This window comes from Equus caballus, chromosome 8 (assembly GCF_041296265.1).
Source record: "Equus caballus isolate H_3958 breed thoroughbred chromosome 8, TB-T2T, whole genome shotgun sequence".
Classification (NCBI taxonomy): Eukaryota; Metazoa; Chordata; class Mammalia; order Perissodactyla; family Equidae; genus Equus; species Equus caballus.
In genome coordinates this window covers 2,482,075-2,502,605 of record NC_091691.1, presented here as the reverse complement: position 1 = coordinate 2,502,605, position 20,531 = coordinate 2,482,075, and the positions used below count along the sequence as shown (strand labels likewise).

At 51.1% G+C, this 20,531-nt stretch overlaps 1 protein-coding gene and 1 long non-coding RNA gene across 9 annotated transcripts in view; one reads left to right on the top strand and one right to left on the bottom strand.

The window, feature by feature from the left end:
• The window catches only part of SPECC1L (sperm antigen with calponin homology and coiled-coil domains 1 like), a 136,088-nt gene continuing 115,557 nt past the window's right edge, over positions 1 to 20,531 (bottom strand). For all 8 annotated transcript variants that reach the window (XM_023646701.2, XM_070276027.1, XM_023646697.2 and 5 more), the window contains 3 exons: positions 5,493 to 5,609; positions 4,545 to 4,604; positions 1 to 2,700 (listed from right to left, as the gene is read on the bottom strand). In XM_023646701.2, the coding sequence (XP_023502469.1) occupies positions 2,611 to 2,700; positions 4,545 to 4,604; positions 5,493 to 5,609 (267 nt within the window). In that variant the 3' untranslated portion in view covers positions 1 to 2,610. The remainder of the gene's footprint in view (positions 2,701 to 4,544; positions 4,605 to 5,492; positions 5,610 to 20,531) is intronic.
• On the top strand, positions 11,336 to 13,113 carry LOC138925475 (uncharacterized). Its single transcript, XR_011441674.1, has 2 exons — positions 11,336 to 11,487; positions 12,518 to 13,113. It is a non-coding gene; the product is annotated as an uncharacterized lncRNA (long non-coding RNA).

Genomic DNA, 20,531 nt, shown 5'->3' with positions numbered 1-20,531 from the left:
TGTGTTTCAGCAATTTTAATACATTCAAGAATATTTCATAGAACAAAATGAAAAGTATCATCAGTCCGCAGAAGCCTGTGGTCGAGAAACAGAAGCGTAACTGGCCCTTTTGCAGTGAGGCTTGTGCTTGAAGGGAGAAGAGGCAAATGGCTTCCTGGAGGCTCCACGTCAAGTGCCACTGGACTACAGCACCTGAGAGCATCACTTTTGGGTAGCTATGACCGTCTGTGACCATCCCATAAAGCCAGCAGTGTTATAAGAATTCTGTTAGAAAAAGCAGAAAGTCATGCTTCTGGAATCTTCTCACCTGTGGTCCCACGTGCAAATGTGGGCAGCCTGGCCGGGTACCCCTGCATGGACTGTTGTCAGCGAGGCAAAGGTGGGTCCCTAGACAGGCTGGGCCCGAGCCAGGCCCTCCCCGTGGCCACCCTCTGCCCAGCCACCGACTCCAGGACACAATGCTGGGCAATGCCAGCCCTGTGGGCACAGCCCATCAACAGTGGCCGCCTTCCAAAACCGTCCTCCAAAAGACACTGGTGACCCCGCGAAAGCACAAGCTGCCAGGGCTGGCGCACTTGGATAGGAAGGGATGAACATGTGACCTGCAGACCCAGGAAAGTCTTCTCCTTCAAAAGACAACACAGCTTCCCCCGCAACATAATAAATAAACACACACATGGCCGCAGATCTGACACACTGGGCCCCCGCCAGGGCGAACGAGAGCACAAGCGGGACTCAGGAAAACCAAGCGGAGAGACATTTAAAACCACTGATTCTCCCCCCAACAGTCCCTCAGCTGACAGCACAGCACAACTGTGCACAGAGCAGCAGAGACAAGACAGACTGGGTCAGGGAGGACGGGCAGAGGCGTCGCCAGGGTCTTCTGCTGTGCTCCGGGGCTGGGCTCTGCTCCCCGGGCCTCTCCTTCCTTAGCACGAGATGGGCAGTTCACGAAGAACCTCCAGTCGGGGCAGCAGCCGGAGCTGCCAGGCTAGGACATCCGGGCAGGGTGGACGGCGTTTATCAGCCACCTGGTACCTGCAGGCCGCATGCACACACGGCCCATTTCGTAATGACCTCATTCTCTTCTAGGCTACAGACATGTCAAACTCCTAGTCTAGAACATCAAGCAGACCCTCAGCGCACGTGCTGCATGGCCTTCAGCAAGTCCCCTGCCCGCATCCTGGGTTGGGCAGTGACCTTGCTTCCACTGGTGGCAGCTCTTCTCATGTGACTTTGCAGGTGCAAACACCGTTGTATTAGGAAGCAACAGGTCTTGACATTGTTCAAACCGGTAGTGTAGCTACCGTGTTAGGCACACACGAGACCGGGTTCCCTGTCCCCAAGAAGGGCCGAGTCGCCGCCTGAGAGTCTTCTCAAGAGAACGCCTTGCGTGAGGCTTCCGTTCAAACTGTGCCGAAGGGGCTGTGGTGCCTGTCATTCATGACCTGGAGCAGGCGGCACGGCAGGGGACCACTCCATCCCTGGGCTGCAGTGCCGCGAGCCCACTGACATCCTACCGTGGCCGTGGAGGCGGTGGCCTCGGAGACCCTCTGTATGGTGGCTACCCTCACGAGGAGAGTTAAGGCACTTTCTTCGATTCTTGCCCAGGAAGATAACGCCCAAGCGACCCAGAAGTGCCTTCACGTCACACTGCCTGGGCTCCCTCAAGTTGTTCAGCTTTTTCTCCTGCTACTTCAGACTTCACGCCAAGCCGTGCCCACACTCATGTCCAGATTTTGTGTTTTATCTCTATGCTTACTAAAACAATTTAACTTTGGTACTAACAGAACAAGAGCTATTTTCCTCCAACATTGCTCATAAGAAAACAATATTCTTTCAACTAGAGAGTTCCTTATGACCAATCTTTTGTCCGGAAACCTAAAGTCAGAGCTAGGCTTCCAAGCCCCTCCAGGCTGCAGGACGCGGGCAGAGCATCGCGCAGGCCCCAGCCTGTCTCCTCTCAATGGAGGCCCAGCTGCCTGACCGTCAAGAGGAGCAGACCCTGAGCCGGGAGCACGAGTGTCGCAAACACCTAAACTGCACTGGCTAGGACAGCCCTGTCACAGGGAAGGGGTGGCTGTCCTACTGCTGACGCACTCCAAGGAACTCCTGGAGGCCCATGTAGAGGGCCGAGGCCCACCTGCCCGGCACCAGGAAGCAGGAGCCCCTGACAGGCCCCACTGTCCCTTGGCTCTCAGGGTGACGGAACCTGCACGGCAAGCAGCTGGGAAGTGCTGTGCTAAAGCTGTCGGTCACCCCGTGTGAGCTGTCCGCATCATTAATCCCCTTCCCCGAGTTTAGCTGGGCCACGAGCCCTTTTTTTACACCCCGCAGCACTCATGTAGTTCAATATTCTCCTCAGAAGGAAAACTCTGGCCGCCGATCAGTGTCATGTGTGTGCAGTCCACGCTGACCCGACTGGCAGGTCATGTGGGAGGAGCCGGGTCTGAGCCGTGGGCCACACAGGCCCAAGTTCTCCCAACTTGGAGGCCCCAGGCTGAAGGCTCACACACTGTGGGGCAACCCAGAGTCACTGAAAGCTTTACAGGGCGCGTAGCTAATGGCGCTGGTGTCGCTTGATAACTGTGGAGGGTCGTTCTGGTGTGCTCAGGTTTCGAAGTACTTGTAGATCGCCGTCACGTACAGCATCACGTTTTGCCAATCGGGCCGTTCAGTCCGCACCATTTCATTAATGTCCTGATAGAGAAAGAAGAGGCCTGGTGAGAATTCTAGGTCACCTCCTGGCCTGTCCCAACAGGCTCCTGGCCACAGCAATACAGGCTCTTGGGGTTGGGGGGGCCTTGAAGGACCTTGATCACACACATCAAAGGCCTGGCCAAGATGCCTGCTCCACCTCCCCCAGGTGCCCCTGGGAAGCGCCTCTGCCCTGGGTGTCAGCACTGTGTCCCAGCCACCCACCCTGCTCGAGCCCTGCCCCAGAGCCCCACACCAGGGTCAGCCCTACTCCCCGCTGCAGTCCTCCAAGGCCGGAAGGCTTTCATCTCTGGGGATGCTCTCCATCGCTGGCCTTTCTTCTTAAACCTCTCCTGTGCTCACTTCTGACAGCTTTTCTCACCCAGGCATCATCCTGGGAGCACCTGTGTGGGCAGGGGCTCCTAGAACTCAACATTTGAATGCCCTTAACCATGAAATCCTGGAAGATCCTGTTCTCTAGGTCCAGTGACCTGCGAGACATTCACTGACGGAGGGAAAGGAAGGTGGGAAACCCTGGAATTTGACATGTGGCCAGGAGGCCTCCCAGAGGGACCCACTGTTGCTGAGTAACATCTATGACTTTCTGAGCGAGCCGGTCTGAAGGGCACGGCTCTGAGTGGTCCCAGAGGTGAGGGACACAGAACGTGCTGCCAGAGCCAGCAGGACAGAGCGGGCCACCTGTTGGTGAGTTGGTATGGAAAAAGCAAAGATGTTTATTCAATCTAAGAATCTCAACTAAGGTCAAGGACTTAGGGTGGGGAAACTGCCCACTTTTTATATATTAGAACTTCACATGTGATGTAAAATATCCATATAATGGAAAATATTTCAATAACTGTAACTTCTCTCTCTCTATGCAATTGAACAGACGCCACCTTAAAAAAGAATACTTCTATGAATTCATGAACGCTCATATAGTGTAAATATGAGTGCAAATCCTTCTTCAAAGCTATCCAGCTGTTACAAGTCAGGGTGATGGTACCCTTGGGGTGGGAAGGTGGCACTGGGGGACCCCAAGGGAGATCCCAGGGTCCGTGAGCTGGCCCCATGGGGTTCTTCACTCTGGGAGGTCCCCGAGCTGTGCACTGACGCGCCACGAGTGTCCCTGTGCCACAACCCTCAGTACAGTTTATTTGACCCAAGTGTCTCTGGGTGTGGAAGGACTGGCTTGGCATTTGGGTGCAGTATTTTCTCCCAGAAAGTGAGGCTTGGTAACGAGGCAAGAGCCCTGGCAGGATCACGTCTGTCGTGAGCTACTGCAGGTGCTGAGCAGAGGCCCAAAGGGGACCCTGAAACCTGCGGGTTTCCTAGGACTCATTTCTTGCACCATGAGCACCAGCTTCCTGTGGCCCTTTGAAGTGTGGGGACCGCCTGTCCAGCCTCTGAAGCCACCTTCCTCGACTCAGCACTCATCCTACCCTCTCCCTCTAGTTTGAAAAAAGGCAGACAGACCTTCTAGAATGTGCCGTTGACACTGACACTTACAAACTTGAAGCCAAGGATTCAGTTAAGGAAGAAGGCGACTCTAAGGAAGAACCTGGCTCGAGGTTGCAGGAACTGCGGTCAAGACCACCCGCCGACTGGGGGTACTTCCTTGGGACGCTTCATGTAAGGCCTAAGACGCCCCCCAGGCAGGGGTGAAGTCCCCATCTGCACCCACACAACAGGAGGCTGGCTCACTGGCGCAGGGCCACGTGGAGCCGTGCCCACCCAGTAGCCTCCTTACTATCAGGCCCCACCCCACCCAGGGATGTCCCTGAACAAGCAGGAGCCCCTTCCTAACAAAAGGAGGGGCACTGCCAGTGACGCAGGGGAGACGGGCTCACCAGAGTGGATTTGATGCCGACGCTCTCCGCTGCCTGGAAGGCCAGGGTGAAGTTCCTTCGCTATAAAAGAAACCATGTGACTGGAGTGCACGACCAGGCCAGGAGGAGGGCGACCTGGACTACACACGCTGCTGGGAAACATGGACACCTGCCCTCACGTGGTCAAAACAGTCCCACACAGGGGCCCTCACACTTCCCAACCAACACCACATGTCCTGGTTCCATGCTTTCTGCCCCTCACAGGCCCTGCCTGCTCCTCTTGTCACCAAACACTTGCTCTCTCCTTACTACAAAATGGCCAACTCTGACACACCGGCCCTGAGCTGCCTGGGCATGCACCCCAAAAGCTAGCAAGAAACACCTGTCAAATGAGTTTCTGCCTCATGGGGACCTTCAAGGTTGTCTGAAGGATGGGAGGGGCCGATGTGGGGGTACAGCAGAGGAGGGCTTGGGCCTGGGTCCTCTCTCAGTGCCCATCTGGGCCGGGGCTGTCCCTTGACCCTGTCCCTGAGGAACACCCTGAACGGGACGCCTCAGATCACAGCCTGGACTGCAGAGTTGGGCTGTTAGCCAGTCCTGGGCCCGGGGGTGGCAGGAGGCTGACCTGCTGTCATTGGCGCTGCCCAGACCACCCACGGCTGGAGCAGCTCTCCTTGGCCAGTTCTTGGTGAAGCCCTTGATCCTAAATGTCACCACCCAGGAAGGACTGATGGCTCCCACTGGGAATGTCATCACTTGGGAACCTGCCAACTGTCCCACACGAGGTTGTCAGGGACTGGCTGGCTCAGCACAAATAACCCAATCCCAGAGTAAGACCCAAGCAGGACGGGGCCGTCAGGAGCCAGCGATGTGGCCTGTGAACACACACAGATGGACGGCTCTGCCTGTTTCTCACCCCCCACCTTGTGAAGAGACGCCTGGAGCCAGTCCTTCCGCAGCCTGCCTTACCTTGTCTTGGCTGTTCAGTTCTTGATATGGAATGTGGGCTGGAAGGTATGTATGCAGGAGAGCACAGAAGGCCAGCCCATCGTTCCAGCTGCTGCTGAAGTTCGTAATGTCAATATTCTGAAGGAAAAAGAAAATCACGTAAGCAACAGACACTCTGACCTTCTCAGGACACCCAAGGAGGATGGAGGAGGCCTCAAATGCCACAAGGCCTCCAAACCCCGGGCAGGGTGAGCCTGGAGAAAGCATGGTGTGCTGGGGCTGTGTCCTGGCGGGCGTCTGTGACTGGCTCTTCCATCGGTTCTCCACCCCATCCCACCCACCAGCTGCAGATCACCACCCAGCAGCGGCAAAAGCGTGAGCCTGCAGCCCTGCCTGGAGAACCGGCGGCCCGGGGAGCTGGCCCTGCAGTGCCACAGCCTCCAGGACCCTGGGGAATATCAGCTCTGCGTTAAGAAGAGATGATTCAGCCCAACCTCCCTTATCAGAGACTCTGGGCAAGATGTACAGACATCAGAAACCTCTGTATTCAGAAGACAGCAGCAGCCGCCCTGGTGCATTAGGAGGATCAAGAGCCGACAGGGCCGGGGCAGCGCCCAGAACACTGCCCTCCAGGGGCCTCTCCTCAAACACGAGCCTTCTGAAAGGAGCAGCTCTGTGGCCACTGGTCCAGAGGTCATTCCCCCTCAGTAACCTTGTCATCTGCGGCTGCCAGTCTCTGATCTGGCCCGGAGGCACGACTCATAAACTGCTGTGAGGAAAGTGAGCAGGCGAAGGCACACAGAGAGGCAAACCTGCCGAGAGTCACAGGGAAAGGCTGCAGCAAGCTTGTAGTGGCCAGCGTGCTGCCATCAGAGTGCCCCCACCACTGTCCAGTGACACCAGCCCTCCCCCAAACGACTGGGCCGGGCAGACCCTCCCCGCCCCGGTGCTGCGGGCCTTACTCTTCCTGGCCATGAGGACACAGTCCAAACAGGCACCTGCTACACCCCCGCGGGCCCGGGTTGCCCTCCGAGGGGCCTGTGCTCTGATGGACGGTAACAGTCATCGCCTCCCATGAAGGCGTCGCGCCACGAGTGGGGTTTGGCAGTGCCGGCCCCTTAGTGCTGGAGCTGGCAGCCCCCGTTCATCTCTCATCTCTGGAAGCGGCCCCAGGGGCGTGAGCTCCATCTGCGAGGAAACCAGAACCAGGGAGGCGAGTGACCTGTCCAAGGTGCTGGCTGGCAGCAGGGAGGACAGGGACAGGGACAGGCATCCTTGTCCCAGGCATCCTCTGGGCAGTCCGTCATTTTATTTCTTACAATCACCCAGGAGCGTTTTTAAGTAAGGAGGTTGGGGTTCAGGGAGGCCCAGGTCACGCAGCTGGTCCCTGCACGTAGCTGGTCCGTGCAGTTGTTCAGCCTCAGGGCTCAGTCCCAAGCCTGTCTGTGCTCCTCCTAGGAGCCCGACTACTCCTTGCGACCAAGTGCCTGACGAAAGAGCCAAGGACACTGGCCATCATGGCATGGACAACAGGGCAAGAAATGTTTTAGTGACGTGTCCAAGCTCTTGTGTGAGGCCAGTGGCAGCATATGACTGCTGAGAACTCTGACCCTTGCCCCCAGAGGTCACATTCACTTCTGGAGGAAAACAAATCTCCACTTCCTGCCGCACAGCCCCTTCTCCAGCTCCCTGAAAGGCAGGCGGCTCTGGCAGTCGCCTACGTGCCTGGCCTGACTGCGCCTCGCAGCAAAGGCTCCTGCACCAGAGGAAATGGCTGCACCCCAGCTCCCCAGCTGTGGGAACCCCAGCCTTTCCCAGCTTCCTCAAGACAAACCCAGCCCCAAACCTGGAACCTCCAGTCACAGCAGCAACTTCGTTTACAAAACATGCCAAAGCGATTTAAACAACCAGGAAACAATGGCTCCTTGAGTTCCTGGGTAGGGGGAGTTAACTTTTAAGTACCTGACAATCAAACTCTCAAACAACTTCCAAAGAGCTAAAGCCCAAACCAAGGCAGGCTGGCCCGGGTCACCGCCTCCCTTACCCCTCAGGAGCTGGAGGGGATCCAGCCGGGCACCCCATCCGGCAGAGGACAGCACGGCCGACAGCCACCAAACCCAAGTGAGGCCTCTGAGTTGCCCCCTTGCCCCTCTAACCCCTAACCCTGCCCAGAGAGACCTCGGGCGCAAATGAGCCAGGCTCTGAAATAGGGGAACTTCAAAGGAGCGGGCAGAGAGCAGGCCCCAGGCAAGGCTCCCTCTGGGTGGTGCGGCCTCACCTCTGCTCCCCACCTCACCGTTTACTGAATTGCTTTTAATGTTCAGGGCTGAAAAATCAAACTAGGAAATAACGCAGACTGAATATAGAAAAGTCTGTAAACAACAAAGCTGGTTCTCTGAGGCTGACACACACGACGCTAGAAAATCTTGGGAAGACGGGAAAGTTCCCCCAGCTTCCTCTCTGCAGCTCTCAATTTCATGGTTACCATAGCCCATTACTACAATGACAGGATTAACAGGAATAAGTGCACAGAGAGGTACAAAACTGTATTAAACCGCCAGAGAGATGGCTGTTCCCACAGGAGCCAGCTCCCTTCCCGCTCAGTGAAGAGCACACGTCCAAAGCCATGACCAGTGCGCAGCGGGGCCCCTGCTGGCACCCTGCCCTCAAGCACTGCCGCGCTCACATAGAGCCGCAGGAGGCCAGCTGGGCCCAGCCAGGACCACAAGTGGGCTCCAGGCTTCCAGGAAAGAGCAGCGATGGGAGGAAGACCCTGGGGCCCTAACTGGGTTTACTTGGTGATGGAAATCAGAAGGCAGCTGCGTCTGCAGGCTGCCACCAGCCTCCACCTCTCGCCTCCTGCCCCCTTCGCTCCTCGGCTGCCCGCCCGGAGCCTGCAGAAAGGCCTGCGCGAATCTGGGGTTAGCCTCTCCATTGCTGCTTTTTGAGGAAGGTGGCAAGAGGTGCAGCTCAGTCTGTCTGTCGCTTCGTGGTCCATACAATGCATCATCTCTTTACCTGCCCGCAAGGGCCAGGTGAACAGTGCAGACACTGGATTTTCTTGGCAATTGAGCAAAAAAGCTCAAGTTTTTGTGCCTTGGATAGAAACAACAAAACACCACCAGTATAAAGCTTTCGGGCCGGGGTCTGAGCCAGGCCCGACACTGGCCGCCAGCCCCCAGCGAGCAGCTCCTCTCCTGTAAAGTGGATATATAAACCCCAGCCTGCGCAAAATGACGGAAAAGCTGTTAACACACTCCGAAACCATGAGGTGTCCTACACGTAAAGGATTTTTATGGTCTTGTTTACTTACTATAGAGGAGACAGAAAGGTAGTCTGTCGGGGATGGCAGCAATCCTATCCAGGACACCAAGAGGCAATAGCGTCACCAAGAATGTCCCCAGGCTGCTGTTCCCTCTCTGAAGCTCCTGCTCCTGGCCACATGGGCACAGTTCCGCTGACCCTTCCAGCACTTACATAACTTGCAAACTTCCACCTGCCACTCAATGGGGCCTTCACACAAAAACGTGAAGCAAGCCCCCGTGGTGTGTGGTGTGTGGCCCCTTCCTTCTCTCTGAGTGAGGTCTGAACGAGGAACTCAGATAATGAGCTACCTCAAAATCCAGACTCCTAAGTACCCATTCAAAACAGACCAGAGGGAACTTGCTCTATAACCTCTTGTTTCAATTCAGGTGTCATGAGGCTGGGGTGTCCCAGTGCGAGCCATCTTCCACAGGCCTGTAATGAAAGCAGAGCCAAGTGCCGAGGCTGTGTTCTCCCACTAGTGGCAGAGGAGCCCTTCACCTTGGACAGCAGGAGCCAGGGCGCTGAAGCCGCCAGCGCACTGAAGCCCCCAGGGCGACACCCTCAGCTCTGCAGCAGAGCCTGCGAGGGGAGGCCCTGGGAATGGACTGCTCGTCTGAGGGTTCATGCACCTGTTCAGTGAGTCCTCACTGGAGACCAGGCCCCAGATTGGGCCTTCCCTGGAGTGGGCTGTCTTGTAGGACAGAGCCCGACAGGTGGACCTGCTGTGGACCCGGGCCCAGGGCAGGCTTCAAGGGGAAGTGTGGTTGAATTGGGAGCAGGGGCCATTAGGGGCCACAGGGTAGGAACTGGAGAGGCCCATGTGAGAGGTGGCAGGCATGGAAAGTGAGGGCTACAGAGATATTCTGAGCAAAAGCAACCTGGATGCAGTGACAGACGATGTCAAGACGGGGGGAATGTGCAGTGCCAAGGATGACTGTGCTTCCTGCTGGCAGAACTGGATGCCAGTGGGGACCCTCACGGAGGCAGAGCTCAAGGAGGGTGGAGACGCACTTCTGACGGGTTACGTTTGCAGTGCTCACAGGGAGGTGCCTGGTGGCACCGATTCGAGGGTCTGGAGCTCAGGAGAGGCGGTGTAGGGGGATACAAATGTGCAAGGAAGGTGACTGCAGCAGCGTCCCAGGTGGGATCACCTAGGCATGGCTGGAGGGGACAGTGAAAAGGAAGGAGGCCTCAGACCAAGCCCCGGGAACTCCCACGTGTATGGGCCATGCAGAGGAGAACTGCTTCAATGGGACACAGGGGAAGGCCAGAGGGCGGGAGAAAGGCCAGAAGCCAAAGGAAGGGAGTGTCGGAACAGGAGAGCGAGGTCAACAGCATTAGTGCTGCTGAGAGGACGAGAAGAGTTGAAAAATCTCCTAAATTTAGTTAACATTTGGATTGCCACAAATATTAAGGGAACAGCACTCACAAATTACGTTGTAAGAAGCCACATCACAAAGTTCAGTTATTTGTAATAGGCTTATAACTCACACATGTACTTTTTTACAACACGTTTATTTCACACAGGCTGTCTAGAAACCGAATTTCTGTTTTTAAAAGGTGGCATTTTCAGTGCGGAAGGCAAGTCCTTGACTGTAAAACCCATTTCCCTCCGGGCAGGAGGGCCGTCCGCGCTCTACAGGGGAAGAGAGGGCTGCAGGGCTGACGGCCTCCCACATCGACAGCTTCTGCAGTGGGCCAGCCACCCCTTTAAAGCCAAAACTGCGTGTTTCGAGGGGAAGCCGTACACTGATGGAAAAACTCTCTACCAGTCACTACTCACAGGCAAAAGTGGCAAGCTCTCTAAGAAGGAAACAACTTTCTTTCAAAGAGAGACACAGAAAACATACTAGCAATTATAATGCAAGTTCCTAAATAACAAATTCAGATCCTGCACTTAGTTTTCAGGTCACCTCAGGGCTTCTTTACTCTACAAGAGAAGCCTATGTTTGCATGAGGGTGGACAGAAACTAGAGGGTTATGATACGTGTCAGAACAAAGTTCAAAAAAGCCTTGAGCACAGACTCAAAGATGCGCTTTGCCCGTTTCCTCCTGAAGGCGCACATCCCTCCTTCCAGGAAATGCCGACTGAGCTATGTGACAGGGCAGACAGACTGTTTCAAAGGGCCATCTGCTGTCCTTCTCACTCTAACAGGAACTCACACTTAGACGTCTAAGATTGCCCAACACCCTTCACCCCTGCGAGGGTGCAGCAGGGCCTTTCCCAGCTCCCCGCTTCTGCAGCTGAGAGAGAAGCCGTCTCCTGATCCTAGGACTCAGACACGATGCTCTGTCTGTCTGTGGGCTTCATATGCACTGAGAGTTGAGGGGTAGGGTATGAGAGCCCAGAAATTACACAAATCTCCACACAAAAAGATTAAAAAATACGTCACAAAACATCTTAAAATGTTTTAATTTGTCTGAAGCTTAATTAAGGCCACAAAATACACCCCCAAATACCGCGTGTTCTTTAAATAGTTACTAAGGTTCTGATCTATTTAAGGAAATGCCACTTTCACGGGCACGGGACAAGAAGCCAAAGCCATGATTCATCTCTCAGCTAACAGACGCGAGCACCAATTTCCTTATGCCTGTCTCAACTGTCAAGAGCGGTGTCCACAGGTCCAAACACCGGCAGAGGCAGGGTCCTTCCCGTGACTGATGCACTGGGAATGACACCTGCTGGGGGTCACAGCCCAGCCTTCAGGAGGTAGGAGTTTATTACAAACAAAACCCCTGCCTCAGCTGCCTCAGCCCCAGGCCGTGCGACAAGGTCTGGAGGGTGTCTGGGATCTGAGTGAGGCAGGTGGGGATGTCTTTTTCTGTGTGGTATGGTGTGTGTGGGGGGGTGTAACGTCTGAAAGAGAGGGAAAAACCATCAAGAGATGGTTATTACTGTTCCTGGCAGTGACTGTTCAACACGGAAGGCCCCAGACGGCCCTGGGAATAACAAGCAGAAGCCTGCTTGGTGCCCAGGGTTGCTGCGGTGTAAACCGGCAGGCCCACTGGCCCGCTCTGGCTGCAGATCTAAGGGTGCTATGTCCTTTTTAAACTTTAGCCAAACTCTGCTCTAGGTCAAAGGAGGGGGAAGGAAGGAGAAGGAGGGGAAGAGAAAGGAGGCGGAAGTGTCAGGGAGAGTCTGAGGCTTGCTCATCATAAAGTCTAGGTGTTGGGACTTATGTGGTAAAGAGGGAGGAAGGAAGGAAGCCAGGGCAGGCAGACCAGAGTAAGCTAGGGACCCTGAAGACAAGGCCCTGCATCTTGTGCCCCTTGTGGGGGGAGGGGGTTCCAATAAGGACCCTCAATCCTCATCAGGCATCAGAATCACCTGTAAAACCTTTCAAAGTGACATATGCTTAGTTCTACCCCCAGAGAGGTTGATCCAGCTGTCTGGGCATCATTTCTTTCAAGGATCCCAGTTAACCTGAGTCTGCAGCCAAGAGATGGGACCGCCAATTTAAAAACTAAAGGTGGGCACCAGCCCTGATGGTCTAACAGTTAAAGCTCCGCACACTCCGCTTCAGTGGCCCAGGTTTGGTTCCCAGGCAGGGAATCACACCTTTCATCTGTTGGTAGCCATGCTATGGCAGCAGCTCACAGAGAAGAACTGGAAGAACTTACAATCATACCCAACTATGTACTGGGGCTTGGGGCGAGGGGTGGGGGGTGCAGCGAGGAGAATAAAAAGGACGAGGGAGATTGGCAACAGATGTTAGCTTATGGCAACTCTTCCCCTGCAGAAACAAAAATCAAAAAACTGAAGGTGGGTGGAAGTACAGTGGACGGGAACATCTCAAAGGCTAAATCTGTGAGCTCATGATGGTGTTCACAGAAGCACACCCAGGCCAGCCTGGGAACCACTCATGATGCTGAGTGCTGGGACATCAAGGGAGAGGACCAAGCACTGGATGGAACTTTCCTGATCGAACAGGGTCAAGGCAATCGAACAGCCGATGAAGGAGTTTCTCTGCAAAGAGGAATTCTAACGAAGGAAGGAGGAGTGATGGCCAGAATCAGAAGGGCGCCATCTGGCAGTAATGATTATCAGTGGCCACTGACATCACAGAATGAGAGCCAGTCCTACTCTACACGACAGACGACAGACACAACTCCACAGCTGAGGGATTTCTGCCAAAAATGTGGACTGGAGTCAGAGCTAACCTGTAGCTCTATCTTCCAGTGTACACCAGGGACAACACTCCAGGGATGGAGTCGGCAAAACCCGAAGGCAGAAGCTCTACTTCTGCTTCCTTCAAAAAGACAAAGTGAGAGGGGAAAAAAAAGGAGGAGGGAAATTTTAAGATTAAAATAGACTTAAAGAGGAATATTATCCAAATATATGTGTGAGCCTTATTAAGAACTTAATTCAAGTAAAATTAACCATGAAACTATGATCCAATCGGGAAGTTGGAACTCTAAGTATAATGACATTACATGGCTGGGATTTGCTTCAGAATCATCCAGGTGGGAGTGGGAGAGTGAGCAGAGCTCGTGCTGACGGCCTGTGGCTGTGGGATCTGTATATGAGGGTCGTTTCACTAGTCTAATTACTTTAGCGCTATCTTAAAATTTCCATTAAAGACAAGCCAACCTACAACTCAACAGAAAGACAAACAACCCAACTGACCACATGTGAAAATGGGCAAAGGACCTGAACAGACATTTCTCCAAAGACAGACAAACGGCCTACAGCACATGATAAGATGCTCACCTCCATTAGTCTTTAGGGAAATGCAAATCAAAACTATAATGAGTTACCACTTCAGGCCCACTAGGGTATTATTTTAAAAAATAGAAATAACAAGTGTTGGTGAGGATGTAGAGAAATCAGAACCCTGGTACACTGCTGGTAGGAATGTAAAATGATCTGCCGCTGCAGAAAAGTTCAGAGGTTTCTCAATAAGTTAAACACAGAATGACCATAGGATCTAGCAATTCCACTCCTGGGTATACACCTAAAAGAACTGAAAACAGGTGTTGAGACAAATACCTGCACAGGAATGCTCACAGCAGCACTATCCACAATAGCCAAAAGGTGGAAACAACTCAAATGTCCACCAACGGAAAATGGATCAACTAAAGGTGGACCATTCACATAAAGGAGTATTTCTGAGCCACAAAAAGGAATGAAGTACCCACACATGCTACAATGTGGATGAATCTGCAAACATTATGCTAAGTGAAAGCTAGTCACAAAAGGCCACACGCTGTACGATTACATTTATATGAAATACTCAGAATAGTGAAATCCAGAGACAGACAGCAGATTAGTGGCTATCAGGGGCTGGGGGACTAGGGAGTGACTGCTAATGGGTCTGGGGGTTTCCATTTGGAATGATAAAAAGTTCTGGAATTAGACAGTGGTGATGGATGTACAATACTGGGAATGCACTTAAATGCCACTGAATTGTAGACTTAAAAATGGCTTAAATGGTCAATTTCAGAAAGTTATTTACATTTTACCACAATAATAAAAATTGGCAGACTTCTTGAAGTAACTTACACTCAGTAACTCCGTGCACCAGGGACATCTCATAAGCAGCAAGCTTACCCTAGAGTGTCTACCAAGAAGTTCCACTGTTGAAATCAATGATTCATGAGTCAGTTTCATGGGACTTACTATGGTCCCGCTTTACATTTTTTTTAAATTTCTTACAACAAACAAGCACGTAGCTAAGGGTAGGAGGCAGGATATCAATTAGCTTCCTTCACCACTAGGAGACCCGAGAAGCCCCATTAACTCAAAAGGAAACTTACCCCAAGTCAAGAAAGGGAGGCTGCCCGAGATTCGAGAGAGAAGCTGCCCCATCTGAGCACAGCGATGCCATCCAGTATGCTCCAAGCAGCCAGCGCACTTCTAGGACACAGATCCAACTACACTGAAGCTTCAAAAACCAAAATCCAAGGTGGAATAATACGTTTGGGGTTTAACATGCTATGACTTTTTTAGTCAAATGAACTTATTTTGAGGGGACAGTTCAGAGTTAACTCAGCAAATGTCTTCCTAAAAGATGGGATCAACATCCCCAAGTTTCTCATAAACCCCTCCAAAGGGAGACTTTTTGTGGAGGAATACACAGGAACCATGATGTCCGCTCTGAAAATTCAGGAAACTGCCACCAGGAAGAGATGGTAGGCAAGAAGCGCTGGCTAGGTCACAGCTGGTTCATGAACCCTGAGCGTGTTGTGAGCAGTTTTATTAGCAGCTTAAGAATTGGTTCTGCCTTTTCTACATTTAGTTTAGCTTTGGCAAGAGTTATTACTCACTAAAATGCAATTTCAACTAAAGGAGACACTCACAGTACTCCTCAAGCAACACTCCCCCCGGGGTGCGCTTTGGGGAAGGGCTCGGGAAACGGAGGAAGAGGGGGCAGCTGTGTCTCCTCATCCGAAGCCCCAGTGCCTTCGAGGGGAAGAAAATGAGGCATTTCAGAACGTCCACGGGACGGCCTCCTTTAGTTTATCCTTACAACAAAGGTCACCAATTTTGTACTCAGGCTCTGAAACAGACGGAGGCAGTACAGTCTGGGGCCTTGCCGTCAGGCAGGCCTTGAAGGTCGCCCAATGTAAGCAGCCACAACTCACACAGAAACCCTGTTCAAATGCCTTCTCTGAGAAAAGGCTCTCCAGACTACACTAGAACTTTCTGGAGACAGGAAGGAAGTCTTTATCTCACAAGGCTGACCGGTCCTCCATTTTAAGCCTTAGGAAATTCTTTATTCTGATTTGAAAGCCACCTCTCTGCAGGTCATCATTTGAAAAGCAGAGGGTGTGGCAGAGGTACCACGGGTTTTAGAGCCTCATGGACCTGGAATTTAATGTTGGGGCCACTTGTTACTAGCTACAGGACTGTGGGTATACAGTTTAACTTAGAAGAGTCTCATCTTTCTCATATGCAAAATGGGGGAAATGCCCAATTATAAGGATTTAATGAGACAGCGTCTGTGAGGTACATGGAACAGATCCTTTGGCTGGAGCTCAGCATATCCTGTCCCCTTCTCCCACTTCCCTCGAGACTGTTGATTCCACCTTCTGAACCACAAACAAGCATGAGACAGGAGACTGCTCCTCTTGCCCCAGGAAGCCAGCCACGCTGGTTCCCAGTCCCTCACCTCAAGTAATACCCCAGAATTCAGGACACCTGCCATTCGGCCAGAGATGAAGACCTGATGGATCTGTGAACCGTCAGAGAGACTGCCACGGCTCTCCACTGCGTCACCTGCAATGAACAGCACTTATCTGACTTGTTCCTTTCTCTCAGGCTACAGCTCCTCAAGGACAGGCTTGCCCTTCACCAAGCACCGAACCACAACCCGGCACACTCTTCAGGCACTCGATAATGGTATGCTGAGTAACATGCTGGTTTAAGAAAACTCAGAGAGGAAAGCATAGAAAATCCAGGAAAAAAGTTCAGAGGATCTGAAAGCCTCAGTATAGAGAGAGGCTTTGAACAAATAAAACAAAAAAAAGAATGCCTCAGCTTCTAAACTGAGGGCTGCTAGCAGATAAGACAACACTTTATAAAGAATAAAGGATAGACACAGAGTATATCTGGACTTGTTTAAATATCTTACACTTGAAAAATATGATTCATGCAAAAAAAGATATTACCACACAGAGACTACAGTATACCGTTCATTCAATACAAAGACAGAGCCGCCGCCCTGGAAGATGCCTGTGTGATGCAGCCTTATTTGTTCAGTACTCACACTTCAGGGGAAAACCACCCGCCCCTCAGAACACCTTCCAATGCATACTGAGACAGAATGTGAGCCTGGAAGGACTGGTCCTCCCGCATGGCACTTCCCATTTCTGAAATCGCAGACAATGTATCTGGTCTGACCCAGGACACGCAAGTACAGCCTGAACGTGAAAACGTGAAGTGGCCCTCGGTCTTGCAGCAGCTCGGGAAGGAAATGATCTTAGGAAAGAGATGCTCAATATAGCGTGCTCACCTCAAGATGAACTGTCTTCATTGCTTACAGTAGGAACTGAAGTGTTCTTTCAAATCTGTCAGTGTATTAGTCTCTACACCTACAAGGTACCATTTTGGCAGAGGGAAAATGGCAAAACACCTAAAAAAGGTAACACACCCGTGGTACCACCCTCTTCTACTTCTCTCCAGAGCCCCACGCTCAATGGTTTACTTACCTTTCCTTTAGTGCAATAAATGATTGAGGGAAGTGGTACAACACTTTACTGTAGGATATAACCAGATACCACCAGTGGAAGAATATGACAGCATTGTCACTGGGCCCCAGTGGGGAGCCCGCACTCCATGGGGCTCTGCAAGTGGCACTTTACTCCTGACCCCATACTTACTTTGCTGGTTTATTTTACATACGAGTTGGTTACAAGTTCTTTTTCTTGGTTTCCTGGTAGAAAACACATTAGGATGTGGCCAGAGAGAGGGGGTTGAGGGCCATAAGGAGGGCTAACCGGCAGAAGAAGTATAAAGGCCACTCAAAACTGGACTCTACGAAGCACCGTAACGACTGCTTGTGATTACAAATCCGAGTCATGAAAAGGTTCAATATGCCCAGGAAAAGACATCATTTTAAAAGGCCCGGAAATATTATGTTGCAGAAGTAATTCTGAAAGTTCCTAGATTGCAAAGGTCGCGCTCCAAACTGCATTATACCTTTCCTTATATTTAATGACCTCTCTGGTTGTGCACAGACACTTCACTAAAGAAAAAAATACAGATGGCAAATAAGCACGTGGAAAGATGCTCAACACCACAGTTCATTGGCAATTGCAAATTCAAACCACGATGAGGCATCACTACATGCCTATTAGAATGGCCAGAGGCCGACGGGAACAAGTCTTGGTGAGGATGTGAAGGAACTAGCACTCTTACACGCTGCTAGTGAGAACGTAAAATGGTTCCAGCCACTCTGAAGACGGTTTGGAAACTTCTCAAAAAGTGACACCTGTACCTACCACCACATGACCCAGCCAATCCACTTTTCAGATGTCTATACAAACACCTGCACACGAATGTTCATAGGAGCTTCACTTACAATAAGCAACAACTGGAAACAACCCAATTGTCCATCACCAGCTGAACGAGTAAACAAATGGTGATGTATCCACAAAATGGACTACTCCTCAGGAAAAAAAGGGAATGCATTACTGACACACACAGCAATAGGAATGAATCTCAAAACAATTATGCCAAGTGAAAGAAGCCAGACTCCTCCCCAAATTGTACATGCTATGAATTCCATTTATACAAAATTATAAAAAAGGCAACACCACACAGTGACAGCACATCAGTAGCTGCCTGGGGAAGGTGGTGGCGGCTGGGACAGGCAGGACAAAGGGAGCACAAAGGTGCACAAGGAAACTTTGGTGGAGAGTAGTATGTTCCTCATATGGGGAGCAGTTTCCAGGCAGATATATGTCAAAAGTCATCGAATTCTAAACTTTAAATGTGTGTAGTTTATTGTATGTCAATTCTATCTCAATACAGCTGTTTAAAAAAAGAAAAAAGGAATCCCAGGGCCACAAACACATTTAGGTAACACATAGGTGCTCTCAGTTTTTAAGCATTTTTCTTAGTCCCAGTATTTCAGAGTTTGTAACTGAATGCAGTACAGCATTAAACCACAGTGGGACCAGATGCAGGCAGATCCAGTCCAAGTGACTCTGACGGAACGGTGCTGTCTGATGGAAGATACCCCTGGGTGGGCTCCAAAAGGCAGACGTTCAGGTCCGGAGTGTTCCAGGACACAAGCTATACCTAGGCGATTCGCTACCTGGACCTGCAAACACAGCTAGCTTACTTAAGGTAGAATTCTTCACCAGATGGTCACTACTCTACCCAGGTTCCCTCTCATCTATGAGGCAATGTTTTTTTAAAAATCATTATAAGGTTCTGCCAGCTTAGTGTCATGTTATTAGCTTCTCTATTTACTTAAATAAGAGAAAACAGTCTCTGTGGCAGACTGCATTTTTCAAAGATGGCCATAGCAATATTTCTGGCCCTACCTCCTCTTCAGAACCTTGTGCCCCATCAAGAAGTGGCATCCATTTCCCTTCCCCTTGTAACTGGGCATGCCTTTGTGACTGCCTTGACAAACAGAATGTGGCAGAAGAGATACTCATGACTTCCAAGACTAGGTCAAAAAGGGGGAGGGGACTTTTGCCTGTCTCTCCTTCTTGGGACATTTGCCCTGGAACACAGCCATTCCGTGAGGAAGCCGAGGCCACATGGAGAAGCGACATATAGACTTCCAGTCATGGCCCAGTGAAAATCTCAGCCAAGAGCCACCACCAACTACCAGGCAGTTGACGACAGGAGCCTCAGATGGTTCCAGCGCCTCAGGGCCTTGGATGAGATGCATGGAATAGAGAGGAGCTGTCCCCACTAAGCCCCACTGAAACCGTACATTTATGAGCTAAATAAATTATTATTTTAAGCCATCATTATTTTAAGCCATTAACTTTTGGGGTGGTGTTTGTCATGTAGCAGTTGATAACCAGACCAGCCTCCTTTCTCCTGGATCTAAAGAGCCCATTCGGGAAGGAAACCAGTTTCTCTTTCCTCCTCCCCTACAGTATCTAATGGTTAATTACCCTTTCCATAATTATATGTCATGAAACAGCAATAGAGCATCTTTACAAATAACCTGCTTCCACAAACGGAGAGGTCATCCTAAATTTCCTGAATGACCTCAGGCTAAACTCATTTGCGAGAAGCCAGAGCATCATGTATATAATGAAATTAACCTGTCAAATTTCAACTCCTCTGTAGACTTCACATTGTTATGTTAGCATCCCATCCAAAGTGCATGAAGCAGAAGGAAAAAAAGATTTCCCATGATGTAAGGAAATAAAGGACTATGAACGCTGTTTGAGATGATATATAAAGATTACTTGACCCAGACAATTTCATGACTCTGCTTTTAGCAAGAAAATTACGCAGCTCTTGAAAATGTTGCTTATCTGATTTCACTTCCATTTCTCAGTATTACTCATAATGAAAATACCTATTTACTGGAAACTTCCTGAAGAGTCTGGAGCACTGCTGGGGAGGCAGGATGGCTCAGTAGAAAGAGCCTGGGGCTGGGCACATGGAGACCCTCTTGTAGGACCTCAGGCAGCACGTCATCTTTCTGATCTATAGTTTCCTACCTGCACCTGCATGATTTCTAGGGGTTGTCTCAAGTCTGACTTTCTCCAACTTCTGAGAATGGAGTTTGGGGTGCTGATTCAGATGAAGCACTTCAAATTTTATCGAAGCAAATGAGCTTCTGAGACAAGTGTCTCAAAGCTAACTGAGAGCACTGGCAGTCACACCACTCTACTACATTCACCAGGTTTTCTCTACATATCAGTGGGAGTCAAATGGGGAAAGAAGGGAGGCAAGAGGAACAGAACCCTGAGTTCAGGAGAACAACAAGCCTCCAGGGCCTGTCAAAACTCCTCAGGTCCCTCCCACCCCCAGCACTTTTACAGGCTCATTCTGTTGATGAAATGGAGAGACTGCTATTGCTGTGTGCAGCCCATGCCTCCACCAGGGAGCTGCGTCACCATTACTGAACATCTTTCCAAATTTATGGGCCCTGAGTGCAGCTCTGAAAGATGCTCACAGTGAGAAAAGTGAGGCATCAGCATTTAAGAAGTGGTGCTGTATGTAATTCCTCCACTCTTTCACCTGTATAGAAATATCTAATTGGTGTCAGCCAGTGGAAAAAAAAACTTGACTGAGCAGTGTTAACTCTCGCACACTAAAACACTGATCAAACT